The sequence below is a fragment of the Loxodonta africana genome, chromosome 6, assembly GCF_030014295.1.
Source record: "Loxodonta africana isolate mLoxAfr1 chromosome 6, mLoxAfr1.hap2, whole genome shotgun sequence".
NCBI lineage: Eukaryota > Metazoa > Chordata > Mammalia > Proboscidea > Elephantidae > Loxodonta > Loxodonta africana.
This window is the reverse complement of record NC_087347.1, coordinates 120404974-120421469: the sequence shown is the minus strand read 5'-3', so window position 1 is coordinate 120421469 and position 16496 is coordinate 120404974. Positions and strand designations below refer to the sequence as shown.

General features: G+C 36.8%; 1 protein-coding gene across 1 annotated transcript in view; it reads right to left on the bottom strand.

Moving 5' to 3' along the window:
- DPP10 (dipeptidyl peptidase like 10) overlaps positions 1 to 16496 on the bottom strand; it is an 833411-nt gene that overhangs the window by 51048 nt on the left and 765867 nt on the right. The window contains exons 14-15 of the mRNA XM_003405871.3: positions 589 to 680; positions 194 to 241 (exon numbers count right to left, since the gene is read on the bottom strand). Coding sequence (XP_003405919.2) covers positions 194 to 241; positions 589 to 680 — 140 coding nt within the window. The remainder of the gene's footprint in view (positions 1 to 193; positions 242 to 588; positions 681 to 16496) is intronic.

Below are 16496 nucleotides of genomic sequence, written 5' to 3'. Positions count from 1 at the left end.
AGCTGCAACCCTTTAGGTTTCCAAAGGTTTGGAGCCAGAGGACTGAACCAAGACTATGCGGTGTTGCCATACAGCATTGGCTTTCCTTTAACCATGTTGAAAATACAACTTCAGATGTTCCTCCCTTCATTTGGCCGAGTGGATGGACTTCGAGAAGCTGACCTGTGGAGAAGGAGCCTTGCACACCGCTTACCTGTACAGCTGCCTCCCTCTGGGAGAAGACTCCGTGCTCAGAAAGTAACTGCCCGAAAGAAAAAAAGCACACACGTATCAGGCACACATCTAGTTTTGCCAAGCTGAGTTTTTAATTGAATTCTCAAAACCATCAAGAACCAGGCAAGGGCTCTTCTGTTGTTCAACAACAAGACTTTGATCCATTTGGAAACCTTTTTTTTTTTCTGTATTATAAGATCATCCCACTTTTTCCTATCTCTCTCAATCTCTCCCTATCCCTTATGTTAAGGAAAAGATTGTCCTTTACATGCTACATTCTTTTGACTAGGACCGTGGTAAGCAAAACATAATTTTGGTAGAAAAGATGTCATTTTGACTTCCAGGGCCTGACTAGACAACCAAATAGTCGCTCACATTTTTTGAGTGTTTTCATCGTATGCCAAGATCTTTATCACTTCCCAGTTTCCTGATGTCAGATGCCGCACGGTAATTTGATCACTTTTACTCTGCAAAGAGATAGAAAGTATTGATTTTGTTTTTATTTAACCAGCTCTACCAAACTCGAAAGCACGGACTGCCTGTGTCACTTTTATTTCTTTAACTCTTGGCTAGCGTTCAGTTTATCATTTTAAATCTCAAGACCGGGTGCACATCTATATAAACAAAGACTTAGGCAATGTTGGTGCATCTATTCCTGTGCTGCCACGAAACCTGTCAGAAAAGGGCCCTCTGTGAGCATCACCTGTACATCTTCTTGACATCGGCATTTGGTACCAACATGGAACATTAATCACTCTTGTCTAAAACATCATCAATGGTGTAGTTTGAACAGCTTTAAATAAAAAACTCAGGAACGACCAAAAAAAAAAAAACTTTATCCTGAATAAAATACTCATAGTTACATGCTTTTTAACTTTACATTATGTGCGTTACTATCAGATTTGCTATCTTCACTCAGTAATTAGTTCTGAGATTAATCTACTTTGAGGTCTATAGTGATAGCTCATTTTCACTGCAGTATGGCATTTTACTGAATAAAATATAATTTATTTGTTCTTCTGACACTTGTTTCCAAATTTTTGCTCTTAAAAAGAAGTTGCCTATGAATATTCCAATTAATGTCTCCTCAAGCATATGGCAAGGCTTTTTTTGAGGCAAAAACCTAGGAGGGGGCTTGCTTAGTCGTAGAATATACATGTCTTGTACTTAACTAGACAGCGACAAAGTAATTTCCAAAGTTGTCTCAATTTATATTCTAATAACACTATGAATTTCCATCATTCTACATTTTCACTACTTCCTCACCAACAGTGATTATCATCAAAATATTTAATTTTTGTCGATTGAATGAGTTTGAAAATTTACCTCATATATTTTGTTTTTATTTAGAAAATGCTCAAATCTGCAGAAAGGTTGAAAAAATAATACAATGAATACTCAGAGGATTTTTACCTTGATTCACCAAGGCTCTACATTTTAAGTATCTGCCTTCTCTCTATTTTGTTTGCTGAATCATTTAAAGGTAAATTACAAACAGAATAGTCCAGCCTTAATTCCTTCAGCACACATCTCTCAAGGTGAAAATTTTTTTACTATATAAGCATATCTTACATTACATCCATGAAAATTAACATTAATTCAATATCCTCTAATACAGTCAATATTAAAATGTCCTCCACTGCCCCAAGTAATTACCTATAGCTCTATATCTTGACCACACAATCAAGGTTACCAACACTTCAGTCTTTTAAAGTAAAACAATCATTTCGTGTTTTCCGTTTTTCACAACATTCATTGGCTATGTTTTAAAGGCTCTTGGCCAAATTGTCTTATAGAGCTTTGGACATGTTGGGTGTATCTGGTTTTCTCATGATTTAATTTAGACTAAACATTTTTGGCAAGAATACTCTGTAGGTGATGTTGTTACCTCTCCCACTTCATAGTGGAGGCACCTCATTACAGGTTTCCCACACATAAGAATATGCTGTTTGAGTGGAAACTGTCAGATCTATTCACTGTAAAAGTACATTTTGCCTTGTACTTAAAAAGAAGGTAGTACTTGCACATTATGTGAATACCCTTTTCCCAATCACCTTTTCATTCAGTAATTCTGAACACCCATTGATGACCTTTCCCTGAATAAATTATGATTTCACAGTGATTTCCTTATTGGAATATCCCTTCTGTATTTATTAAATAGTATTTTTCTGTAAAGAAGAGCTTTCTCTACTTTTTCCTCTTATATGTGCTCACTCTCTATCTCCCTCTTCTCCTCATATTACTAAAAACTCAAGCTTTTTTTTTTTTTTACTGGAATATGTGAATATTCCATTACTGTTGATACCCTTGGCAGTGCTGAAATTCTCAGAATGTAACTAGTGGGAACCCCTTCATGACAACCACTCTATTCTTTGAACGTAATTACATTAGTCTTTAAGTACTTCCTTGTTATCTGCACAGTGAAATGTTCCAAGATCATTTTACTTTCTCTGTCCCATATCTGCAACCAATCATTTCTCCAGGAAGACTCAGTTCCTTCCAGTGGATTGTGGTATTTAGATACCAAGATTTGAGTTTAGGTGTTCTCATTGCTACTGGGATGCTACAACTTCCAGGCCCTTTAAGATGACATACATACATACGTCAATTTGTTAGATGGATAGAGATATTTCCTTATGTTCTCTTTTTGTGTATGTGTATACATATACATATATATGTATGCATAGTGATAGTCTAATTAAAATTCCTACCAGTTTGATTTATTTATTTGTTTCTGTTAGGACTTAAATTTAGGGTTTGATTTTTATTCTTTTTATCTAGTTTTCATTTTAAAATATACTCATGATTCTAATATATACATTACATAAAGTATTTTACTGAGAAAAATCTTATTTTCATCTCACTAATCACATGTGGAATTTTCTTCATTAGCTTCTTATTTATCTTTATTTGTTTAGAAAAAACACACAAAACAAATGAATAACTGTGATTATAAATGTAACCTCAAATTCACATAAACATATAAATTAGAGAAAGTATGGGACTTATTCCATATCAATTTTCGGAGCTCTTTCATCCATTTTATTCCTAATAGTTCTCCATAGTCTGGAAGTACCACAATTCATTCAATTAACTTTCAATGATGCATATCTCAGATAATGCTGCAATGATTAACTCTCTGTGTATGTATGTGTATGTTGTTGTTAATTTGTTAGGTGCCATGGAATTTGTTCCAAATCATAGTGACCCTATACACAACAGAATGAAACACTGCCTGGTCTTGCTCCATCCTCATCATTGTTATGCTTGAGCCCATTGTTGCAGCCTTTGTATCAATCCATCTCGTTCAGGGTCTTCCTCTTTTTCACTGGCCTTCTACTTTACCAAGCATGATGTGTCTCTCCAGGGACTGACCTCTCCTGATAACATGTTCAAAGTAAGTGAGACGTAGTCTAGCCATCCTTGCTTCTAAGGAACATTCTCGTTAGTTCTTTTGGCAGTCCATTGTATATTCAATATTCTTCACCAACACAATTCAAAGGTATCAATTCTTCTTCGGTCTTCCTTATTCATTGTCCAGCTTTCGCATGCATATGAGGCTATTACAAACATCATGTTTTGGGTCAGATGCACTTTAGTCTTCAAGGTGACATCTTTGCTTTTTAACACTTCAAAGAGGTCTTTTGCTGCAGATTTGCCCAATGCAATGTGCAATGCGTCTTTTGATTTCCTGACTGCTGCTTCTATGGGTTTTAATTATGTGCGTGTGTATATATATATATATATATATATGTCGGAATCAACTCGATGACACTGGGTTTATATATATACATATGTATGTGTAAAATATGTTATTATATAGATATAACTAAAATATGTTAGTATTATATAGATATTACTGTCCAGCTTTCACATGCATGTGAAGCAATTAAAAACACCAGGGCTTGGGTCAGGGTAACCTCAGTCCTTAACACTTTAGCGAGATCTATTGTAGCAGATTTGCCTAATGCAATGTATCAATGAATAAGGAACACCAAAGAAGAACTGATGCCTTTGAATTATGGTGCTGGCAAAGAATATTGAACATATCATGGACTGCCAAAAGATTGAACAAATTTGTCTTGGAAGAAGTACAACCAGAATGTTCCTTAGAAGCAAGAATGGCAAGACTATGTCTCATATACTTTAGACATGTTGTCAGGGGGGATCAGTCCCTGGAGAAGGACATCATGCTTGGCAGAGGGTCAGCGAAAAAGAGGAACACACTCAACAAGATGGATTGACCCAGTGGCTGGATCAATGGGCTCAAGTATAACAACTATAAGTATGGCACAGGACTGGGCAGTGTTTCATTCTGTTGTACATAGAGTCACTATAAGTCAGAACTGACTCGAGGCCACCTAACAACAACAACATTTACATATGATATATAATATGTAGGAGTATATCTTCAGGATAGTTTCCACAGTTAGAGTAGTATCTTTCTGCACACCCACTAGCAATGCAGAATGTCTATATTCCCATGAATTTGTTAAAGGGGTCATTGTTCTATCGTTCAGTGTCTGAATGTTTGCCAATCTGAAAGGTAGGAATGGTGGTGGGCTGGAAACTGTGATGTGCCTACAAGAACCTCATTCTGGAATGAAGGACCAACTGCCCCAGCTGCTATAAGTCCTGCTGGAGACCCCAGGTTGGAAGGCACTCAAAAGATGACTGGGGAAGAGCTGCCTCTTCAAAGGAAAGTCGACCCTAATGACATGGATGAAGTAAAGCTTTTGGGGCCTTCATTTCCTGATGTGGCATATCTCAAAATGAGAAGAAGCAACTGCAAACATCCATTAATAATCAGAACCTCGAATGTATGAAGTATGAATCTAGGAAAATTAGAAATCATCAAAAATGAAATGGAATGCATAAAGAACAATATCCTAGGCATTAGTGAGCTAAAATGGACCAGTATTGGCCATTTTGAATCAGACAATCATACAGTTTACTATGCTGGGGATGACAACTGGAAGAGGAATGGTGTTACATTCATCGTCAAAAAGAACATTTCAAGATCTACCCTGAAGTACAATGCTGTCAGTGAAAGGATAACATCCATACGGCTACAAGGAAGACCAGTTAATACGACTATTATTCATATATATGCACCAACCACTAAGGCCAAAGATTAAGAAATAGAAGACTTTTATCAGTTGCTGCAGTCTGAAATTGATCGAACATGCAATCAAGATGCATTGATAATTACTGGTGATTGGAATATGAAAGTTGGAAACAAAGAAGAAAGATCAGTAGTTGGAAAATATGGCCTTGGTGATAGAAACAATGCCGGAGATCAAATGAGAGAATTTTGCAAGACCAATGACTTCTTCACTGCAAATACCTTCTTCCACCAGCATAAACAGTGACTATACAATTTTTTTTTTTTTTTTATACAAATGGGGACCTCACCAGATGGAACACACAGAAATCAAAATGACTACATCTGTGGAAAAAGACAATGGAAAAGCTCAATGTCATCAGTCAGAACAAGGCCAGGGGCCGACTGCGGAACAGACCATCAATTGCTCATATGCAAGCTCAAGCTAAAACTGAAGAAAATCAGAGCAAGTTCACTAGAGCTGAAATATGAGCTTAAGTATATCCAACCTGAATTTAGAGACCATCTGAAGAATAGATTTGACACACTGAACACTAGCGACCAAAGAGCAGACGAGTTGTGGAATTACATCAAGGACATCATCCGTGAAGAAAGCAAGAGGTCACTGAAAAGATAGAAAAGAAAGAAAAGTCCAAGAAGGATGTCAGAGGAGATTCTGAAACTTGTTCTTGAAAGTCGAGCAGCTAAAGCAAAAGGAAGGATTGATGAAGTTAGAACTGAACAGAGGATTTCAAAGGGCAGCTGGAGAAGACAAAGTACTATAAAGTCATGCGCAAAGAGCTAGAGATGAAAAACCAAAAGGGAAGAACACACTCGGCGTTTCTCAAACTGAAAGAACTGAAGAAAAAATTCAAGCCTTGAGTTGCAATAGTGAAGGATTCTATGAGGAAAATATTAAATGACGCAGGAAGCATCAAAAGAAGATGGAAGGAATACACAGAGTCATTATACCAAAAAGAATGAGTCAATGTTCAACCATTTCAAGAGGTGGCATATGATCAGGAACCAATGGTACTGAAGGAAGAAGTCCAAGCTGCTCTGAAGGCATTGGCGAAAAACAAGGCTCCATGAACTGATGGATTATCAATTGAGATGTTTCAACAAACACATGCAGTGCTGGAGGTGCTCACTCATCTGTGCCAAGAAATATGGAAGACAGCTTCCTGGCCAACTGACTGGAAGAGATTCATATTTATGCCTATTCCCAAGAAAGGTGATCCAACCAAATGTGGAAGTTATAGAACAATATCAGCAAAATTTTGCTGCAGATCATTCAAAAATGGCTGCAGCAGTATATTGACAGGGAACTGCCAGAAATTCAGGGCGGTTTCAGAAGAGGAACAAGAGATATTGCTGATGTCTTATGGACACTGGTTGAAAGCAGAGAATACCAGAAGGCTGTTTACCTGTGTTTTATTGACTATGCAAAGGCATTTGACTGTGTGGATCATAACAAATTATAGATAACATTGCAAAGAATGGGAATTCCAGAATACTTAATTGTGCTCGTGAGGAACCTTTACATAGATCAAGAGGCAGTTGTTCAGAAAGAACAAGGGGATACTGGTTGGTTTAAAGTCAGGAACGGTGTGCATCAGGGTTGTATTCTTTCACCATACCTATTCAGTCTGTATGCTGAGCAAATAATCCGAGAAGATGGACTATATGAAGAAGAATGGGGCATCAGCATTGGAGGAAGACTCATTAACAACCTGCGTTAGGCAGATGACACAACCTTGCTTGCTGAAAGTGAAGAGGAATTGAAGCACTTACTAGTGAAGGTCAGAGACCACAGCCTTCAGTATGGATTGCACCTCAACACAAAGAAAACAAAAATCCTCACAACTGGACCAATGAGCAACATTATGATAAATGGAGAAAGATTGAAGTTGTCAAGGATTTCATTTTACTTGGATCCACAATCAACAGCCATGGAAGCAGCAATCAAGAAATCAAAAGACTCATTGCATTGGGTAAATCTGCTGCAAAGGACTTCTTTAAAGTGTGGAAGAGCAAAGACATCACCTTGAAGACTAAGGTGCGCCTGACCCAAGCCATGGTATTTTCAATCACGTCATATGCATGTGAAAGCTGGACAATGAATAAGGAAGACCAAAGAAGAATTGATGCCTTTGAATTGTGGTGTTGGTGAAAAATATTGAATATACCATGGACTGCCAAAAGAACAAACAAATCTGTCTTGCAAGAAGTACAACCAGGGTGCTCCTTCGAAGCAAGGATGGTGAGACTGGGTCTTACATACTTTGGACTTGTTGTCAGAGGGATTAGTCTCTGGAGAAGGACATCATGCTTGGCAAAGTACAGGGTTAGCAGAAAAGAGGAAGCCTCTCGATGAGGTTGATTGATGCAGTGGCTGCAACAATGAGCTCAAGCATAACAATGATTGTGAGGATGGCACAGGACCGGGCAGTGTTTCATTCTGTTGTACATAGGGTCGCTATGAGCTGGAGCTGACTTGATGGCACCTAAGAACAACAACAATCACGTTACTGCTTCCTAATATTTTTTAAACTTAGTTTTTTTTTAAGATCATTTGTTTTGTCGGTCTTAAATAATATTCTTGGACTGTCATCTATGCAATAATACACGTGCACATTTTACCTTTTCCTTTCTCTTCTACTCTCATGAAGATTCCTGTCCATTGTCACAACCTGCACATTTATACAATACTATTCTACACTGGAAACCCTGGCTGCATAGTGGTTAAGAGCTAAAGCCGCTAACCAAAATGTTGGCAATTTGAATCCACCACTCTGTCCTATAGGGTTGCTATGAGCTGGAATCCACTCAATGTTTTTTATTCTACACTTATTTTCACATTTGTTTTAGTTTTCAGATTCAGATTTTTGGAAGTATCGTCTCCTCTCGTAGTTTTACCAGGGAGGGATCATGAATAGAGTATTTCCTGAGTTGACTATCTACAATCACTTTTTTAGTAATTTGATTTTCAAAGGGCGGCTTGTATGGATAGAACATATTTGGCTCACACTTTATTATCTTGAAAATGCTGCTCGTGTACTTTCTTGATCTGCACGTCGCTATCAGGATGACAGGTGACAACCTGATTTTCTTTCCACTGTAAGAGAGTTAGTCTTTTTACCAGGAAGATAAATAGTTTATGTTTTGTTTTGTTTTTCTCTGAAGTCTAATAGTTTTACAAGGATACATAATGAAATTGGCAGCCAATTTTCCTAGATGTACAATAGGAATAAAAAAAAAAAAATTTTTTTTTTTTTTTTTTTTTTTTTAGGAATATGTATTCCTTATCTTATAGACAGAGTGCTTTGGTTTGCAGAACGTTTTTCCCTTTCTTGTTGGATTATGGTTTTAAATGTTGCCTCTCTACCACTGTTTCATCTTCCTCTTTTAAGAACTCCAACTAAGTATCAGTTGGATTTTATTTTCCTGTCTTACATACCTATATATCTCTGATACTTTTTACTTCTTTTTTTCTTTTACATTTTATTGTCTGGTTTTTATTTCTCTCCTTAATACTCTTACCATGTTTTCAAGAATATCTATTTATCCTTGGTCATCTTTTAATTAGCTCTGTTATTACTTTGTGTTGTTTTTCAGTTTCTCCCACTAATGTCACTCTAAGTTTTTAAATTTCTCAGTTGACCCATAATTTCTTATTTGCAAATATTTATCATATTCAATTCATGTTGGAGTGTTTTTTTTTTTAATAACTTTTATTAAGCTTCAAGTGAACGTTTACAAATCCAATCAGTCTGTCACATAAAAGTTTACAAACATCTCACTCCCTACTCCCACTTGCTCTCCCCCTCTTGAGTCAGCCCTTTCAGTCTCTCCTTTCTTGACAATTTTGCCGGCTTCCCTCTCTCTCTATCCTCCCATCCCCTCTCCAGACAAGAGTTGCCAACACAATCTCAAGTGTCCACCTGATATAATTAGCTCACTCTTCATCAGCGTCTCTCTCCCACCCGCTGACCAGTCCCTTTCATTTCTGATGGGTTGTCTTCGGGGATGGTTCCTGTCCTGTGTCAACTGAAGGTCTGGGGAGCATGGCCGTCGGGGTTCCTCCAGTCTCAGTCAGACCATTAAGTTTGGTCTTTTTATGAGAATTTGGGGTCTGTATCCCACTGCTCTCCTGCTCCCTCAGGGGTCCTCTGCTGTGCTCCCTGTCAGGGCAGTCATCGATTGTGGCCGGGCACCAACTAGTTCTTCTGGTCTCAGGATGATGTAGGTCTCTGGTTCATGTGGCCCTTTCTGTCTCTTGGGCTCTTAGTTGTCGTGTGGCCTTGGTGTTCTTCATTTTCCTTTGCTCCAGGTGGGTTGAGACCAATTGATGCATCTTAGATGGCCGCTTGTTAGCATTTAAGACCCCAGACGCCACATTTCAAAGTGGGATGCAGAATGATTTCATAATAGAATTATTTTGCCAATTGACTTAGAAGTCCCCGCAAACCATGTTCCCCAGACCCCCGCACTTGCTCCGCTGACCTTTGAAGCATTCATTTTATCCCGGAAACTTCTTTGCCTTTGGTCCAGTCCAATTGAGCTGACCTTCCATGTATTGAGTGTTGTCTTTCCCTTCACCTAAAGCAGTTCTTATCTACTGATTAATCAATAAAAAACCCTCTCCCACCCTCCCTCCCTTCCCCCCTCGTAACCACAAAAGTATGTGTTCTTCTCAGGTTTACTATTTCTCAAGATCTTATAATAGTGGTCTTATACAATATTTGTCCTTTTGCCTCTGACTCATTTCGCTCAGCATAATGCCTTCCAGGTTCCTCCATGTTATGAAATGTTTCGGAGATTCGTCACTGTTCTTTATCGATGCGTACTATTCCATTGTGTGAATATACCACAATTTATTTACCCATTCATCCGTTGATGGACACCTTGGTTGCTTCCAACTTTTTGCTATTGTAAACAGAGCTGCAATAAACATGGGTGTGCATGTATCTGTTTGTATGAAGGCTCTTGTATCTCTAGGGTATATTCCTAGGAGTGGGATTTCTGGGTTGTATGGTAGTTCTATTTCTAACTGTTTAAGATAACGCCAGATAGATTTCCAAAGTGCTTGTACCATTTTACATTCCCACCAGCAGTGTATGAGAGTTCCAATCTCTCCGCAGCCTCTCCAACATTTATTATTTTGTGTTTTTTGGATTAATGCCAGCCTTGTTGGTGTGAGATGGAATCTCATCCTAGTTTTAATTTGCATTTCTCTAATGGCTAATGATCGAGAGCATTTTCTCATGTATCTGTTGGCTGCCTGAATATCTTCTTTAATGAAATGTGTGTTCATATCCTTTGCCCACTTCTTGATTGGGTTGTTTGTCTTTTTGTGGTTGAGTTTTGACAGAATCATGTAGATTTTAGAGATCAGGCGCTGGTCGGAGATGTCATAGCTGAAAATTCTTTCCCAGTCTGTAGGTGGTCTTTTTACTCTTTTGGAGAAGTCTTTAGATGAGCATAGGTGTTTGATTTTTAGGAGCTCCCAGTTATCGGGTTTCTCTTCATCATTTTTGGTAATGTTTTGTATTCTGTTTATACCTTGTATTAGGGCTCCTAGGGTTGTCCCAATTTTTTCTTCCATGATCTTTATCGTTTTAGTCTTTATGTTTAGGTCTTTGATCCACTTGGAGTTAGTTTTTGTGCATGGTGTGAGGTATGGGTCCTGTTTCATTTTTTTGCAAAGGGATATCCAGTTATGCCAGCACCATTTGTTAAAAAGGCTATCTTTTCCCCAGTTAATTGACACTGGTCCTTTGTCAAATATCAGCTGCTCATACGTGGATGGATCTATGTCTGGGTTCTCAATTCTGTTCCATTGGTCTATGTGTCTGTTGTTGTACCAATACGAGGCTGTTTTGACTACTGTGGCTGTATAATAGGTTCTGAAGTCAGGTAAGGTGAGGCCTCCCACTTTCTTCTTCTTTTTCAGTAGTGCTTTGCTTATTGGAGTGGTTTTTTACAGTGTTGTTCTACTTCGTAGTTATTTTGTTTGTTTTGTTTTGTTTTACTCTTATTTTCTGTTTTCTTTGCGTAGTAACTTTGTATGGCTATTGGCAGCCATACTTTGTTCTTTTTAAATATCTTGGATTTTCTAGGACATCTATCCATAAGGCTGGTGAAGGGTTATGTGACTTACTAGGTTTCTATCTATTACTAGTTCATAAAGGAGGGCTTCCTTTATTAGGCAGTAACATTAGAAATGGATAGGGATAGTCTGATTTCTTATAAACTTTTTCTTCCCCTGTAGAAAGGATCCTTAATTTCTATCGTTTGATTTCATCCTTTCCTTCACCACTAACATTACAAGAGAAAATACCTCTCCCTATTGAGTTCCTTCCCGCTCCTTCAGAAGTCGTCATTCTTCAAAACTACCATCTCTAGTTTTGTGCATATTCTAGCTACTGCCTTTTGATTTCCCATCATTTCCTCACTGATCTGTACTCTGAACTCCATCATAAGTTCAGTTTCCATTTGAGCATAGATCTGTAGCTAGATGTTCTGCCCCCATCTATTGATCTTTTTGCTCTTTGCTCTTTCACATGACTTTGAGAATTAGCTTGTCAAATTAGAAACACACACACACACACACACACATCAGTATTTTGGAAGGAATTACATTTGGAGCTGATATCTCTAATATATTGAGTTTTTCTATCCATAACCATGGTATTTTGTCTCCATTGTAAAATCTACTTGAGTATATTTAGTTATAAATTTATGTTTTTCACTAGAAAGATGCCATATTTCTCACATACATATTCTTAGGCACTTATATGTTTGTTGTCGTTGCATACTGTTGGAGCAGAAACTAAAAGGGTGTTTTATAGTCCACGATTTGTATGTGGAAACCCTGATGGTGTAGTGGTTAAGAGCTATGGGTGCTAACTAAAAGATCAGCTGTTCAAATCCACCAGGTGCTCCTTGGAAACTCTAGGGGGCATTTCTACCCTGTCCTATAGGGTCGCTATGAGTCAGAATTGACTCAATAGCAACAGTTTTTTTTTTTTTTTTTTAATAATGTATGGTAATCGAATCTTCCTTTGAACAATTTTCAGTGTCTTATTGGTACACATCTCTATCTCAACGTCTCTCTAAATAGTCTATTCCATGTTCTTAATGGGAACTCCATAGCCTATAAACTGATTAAAATCCACAACAAGCATGCGATTTCTGTATTTCAAGTGCTTTGCCCAGTGTCTTATCCATCACAGTGCTTTTTAAGTACCTGATGAATTAGAGTATAAATGCAAAGATGAAATGAAATTTCTGGGATTTGACACAGGCACAAACCAAACGAAGGTGGACATGGAGCTCTGAAGTCAGATATTTTATTGTTAAATTTCCACAGGACAATATCTTAGTGGATGGGTTCCTTAATCATTTCCAGGCCCTGATTTTTTTTCTAAATTTTATTCATTTTGTTGTTGTTGTTGAGAATATACACAACAAAGCACATACCAATTCAACAGTTTCTCCATGTAAAATCTACTGACATTAATTACATTCTTCAAGTTGTACAATGATTCTCACTCTCCTTTTCTGCTTTGTTTCACCCTCATTAACATAAAAACAGTGCCCCTAAGGTTTTTTTTCTAATCTTTTGAATTGTTGTCACTTTCATCCCATATAAATAGTTCTTCATAGAGTATAATGTTCAAGACAGATCTTTTTAATAGTTAAGCTAAATTATTATTTGGTTTTAAGAAGGCTTCAGGGGATAGTTTAGGTTTAATGTTTAAAGATTACCCTAGGGCAATAGTTTCAAGGGTTCATCCACCCTCCATGGCTCCAGAAAGTCTGGAGTCTATGATAATTTGAAATTCTGTGCTGCATTTTCCCCCTTTTAATCAGGATTCTTCTATGGAATCTTTGATCAAAATACTCAGTAACGGTAGCTGGACACCATCCAGTTCTTCTAGTCTCATGGCAAAGAAGGCAACTGTTCATAGAGGCAATTAGACACATTCCATTTCCTCCTCCTGTTCCTGAATTGCCTTCTGCCTTTGTTGGTCCAAGTGAGTAAAGACCAATTATTGTGCCTTGGATGGCCACTTGCAAGCTTTTAAGACCCTAGGTACTACGCAATGAACTAGGAAATAGAATAGAAGTATTAAACACTTTATTAGGCCAGTTACCTGGGAAGTTCCATGAAACTATAACCCTAAACGTCCAAATCAAGGAACCAAACCCCATGAGTGTTTGGTTGTACATAAACAACCTTGGCAGCTATTCTTTTTTTAATTGTTGTTGTAAATATATCTATCACACATATTTTGCCAATTAGACTTTTTACATGTGTACAACTTATTAACAGCAATTACCAATAATTGGCTGTGTAACCCTACCCTTAATCAGTGCAATTTTTCCTTCACTGCAGGCCCCGATTTTAAGGAAACAAGGGGCCAAATTTCAGTGTATATTTGATGACTCATTTCAGAAAGAAAAAAACTAAAAAATTCGGGAAATTTTGCTCAATATCTGTAAATATCTGCAGATGCATTTGGTTCACAGACTTCTTGATTGATTATTTCCTGTTTTTCAGGGAATTTTGGGGGGTGCATGTGTGTGTGCGTTTTAAGGGCAGAAGTGTGGCCACCTTAAATGTGGTCAGGTGCAAAAAGCCAATGCTTTGAATATTGCTTGAAAACACCGTACACAAGAATAAAAATTATATACTATTCACCACAATGATCTCTCTAGGATCAAAGTCTGATTCTTTTAAACTTTGGATCAAAAGATGTCTGGTTCAAAGTCATAATAGCAACCACACAATGTTTTGGTTTCACTTTAAACGTCTGTAATTTATACCTACATGGGCAAATTTGACCTGGGGATAAGTCAAACTTTCTTTTCAAGTAGAATAGCATTTATACTTATAAGACTCTTAGTATACTTCCCAATAACACATACCTGATTATGGGATAGCAGCAAAAATATTAAATTTGAATTGAATTCTAGGTAAATAAAGCCAATACCAAACATAGAACATTGCAGCCAAGAAGACACTATGTTAATAATAAACATCAGACTTCATTTGTCTTCACAGAGGAGTGGTTACACTTAAGATAATTTTCCATTCACCTTCAGCAGGTATATAATCTCAGGATAGACAATGTAACAAAGTAGGAAAGAATAACCATTTTTACTCCAGAGTCAGAATTCCTTTCTTCCACGCATCTATTCTCGCTACTACATTAACTTGGTAGAATAGAAACACTAATTACTGATATGAAACCATAGTGGCTTTCGACAAGACCAATATGGTACACAAAACCCAGTGCCGTGGAGTCGATTCCACCTCATAGCGACCCTATAGGACAGAGGAGAACTGCCCCATACTATAAATCGAACTTATATTTCAATTTCATTTTTAGAATAGAAAACAAACTAGTAATTTCATTCGTTATCAAAAGAGGACTGAAAATCTGGGATGCAAATAAAGTGTTTCTATTTGGGACATTAGTCATCAGACACCTTTCCTTGAATTGATGGAGTTAAATTTTATTCAATGAGGTTAAATCTTAACTTTATATTTCTAAGTTGAAAATATATTGGTATCAGTAAAAGTTTAGTGACACGTGCTTTTTAACGAGTGTTCATTCAAATTTCTTACATTAAATTCTGTTTAACTTTTACACCTTCTAAATAAGGAAAATGCTGTAGCACTTAAAAAATTATTTTAATTTACAGTTGATTCATCACATGAGGTGAGCTAATTGTTTTCAGACAATGACCTAATCAGATATAGCAGTGAAATTTAATGAAATATTTTATTGGGTTGATTAGTTGGATAGAATTGTGGATGAGGGCATGCTATTTTACACAGTATTTATAATGAATAATGGCATTTAAAATTGTTCCAAGTGAAATCATCAGCTCTCAAGAGCAAAACTTGTTGGTGAATAGACAAGGTAAATGGATTCACCAACATATAATTTTTCATTTAACACAATTTTGAAAGATGCCAGGGCAATTGCTTGTGCTCATGAATCCGAACCACTTAACATGACTGAAACTCTGCTATTCCATATTTAAAAGAGAAAGGTGGCCATGCTTTAGACAAAAAAAAAAAAAAAACCTTCTCTTAACTGTAGTCTGAATTAGCAGAATGTTACATTTCCAGAAATGTGGATTCAAACATTTAGAATTCTAAATAAGAAGGCTTGAATGCTATTTTTGAGGGAGATATGGGATGTGATCAAAGTTTAATGGTTTGAGATAAAATAAGTTTTACATCAATGTTTGGTTCAGGAAGTACATAAACTGAAATTAATATTGCATACTGCACACTCCATTCAGAAAAATTGTCTTGAATATACAGATTTATCCTGAATGGGATAAACTAAAAGTACAGAAATACTCATGAATTCTGCTTCCACATATTTGTAATGAAAGTAAACTAGCAACATGTATATAAGCCTTAGAAATATTTTAGTTTTGATTCACGAACTCCAGTACTATCAATCAATAGTACTAAAGAACTAATCTATAATATAAATTTTATGCACAGTGCCATCTATAATTACAACATATTACCACTGAAGTAATATTGAACCATAATAGGTAACTATGTACATCCAGTCAACCGAATATGAATCTTCTAAAGAACTGTTTCACAAAATGATTTAGCAGGATGGAAAAGGTATGCATTTTAAAATTAAAAAACCAGTAGGCAATACTGCAATTTTCATATAATTACAGCCATGTTTAAAAGGAGGAAACACATGTATTTTCTACTTTGGGGAATTGGTTTAACAGCATCATATTGTAAATGAGAGGTGGGAAAAAAAAAAAAAACCTAAAATATTTGTAATGACAATCTTCACTCTCCGTAATGAAAATAGCCTTTAAGCATTGAATTTGTAGCTTGGTCTCTAATTAATGGTTTTTATCTGCCTATGGATTGTGTGAGAGAGAAAAATACTTGCAAAAATTTATTAATTTCAGGTAGTAAGACTACTACAAACAAATAAATATTTTCAGTAAATTGCAAAGCTTTCAGGTATAGCTAAGTGTCAAGTATTAAAAAGGTGGTTTTCCTAACTGTGGGCTGCCGAACCCCCAGTTCTCGTCATTTCTCACTCTCTGGGCATGTAAGTTTTAAGTGGAATACTGTCGCATAACAAAAGAAGGAAGAAAGGGTTAAATCATC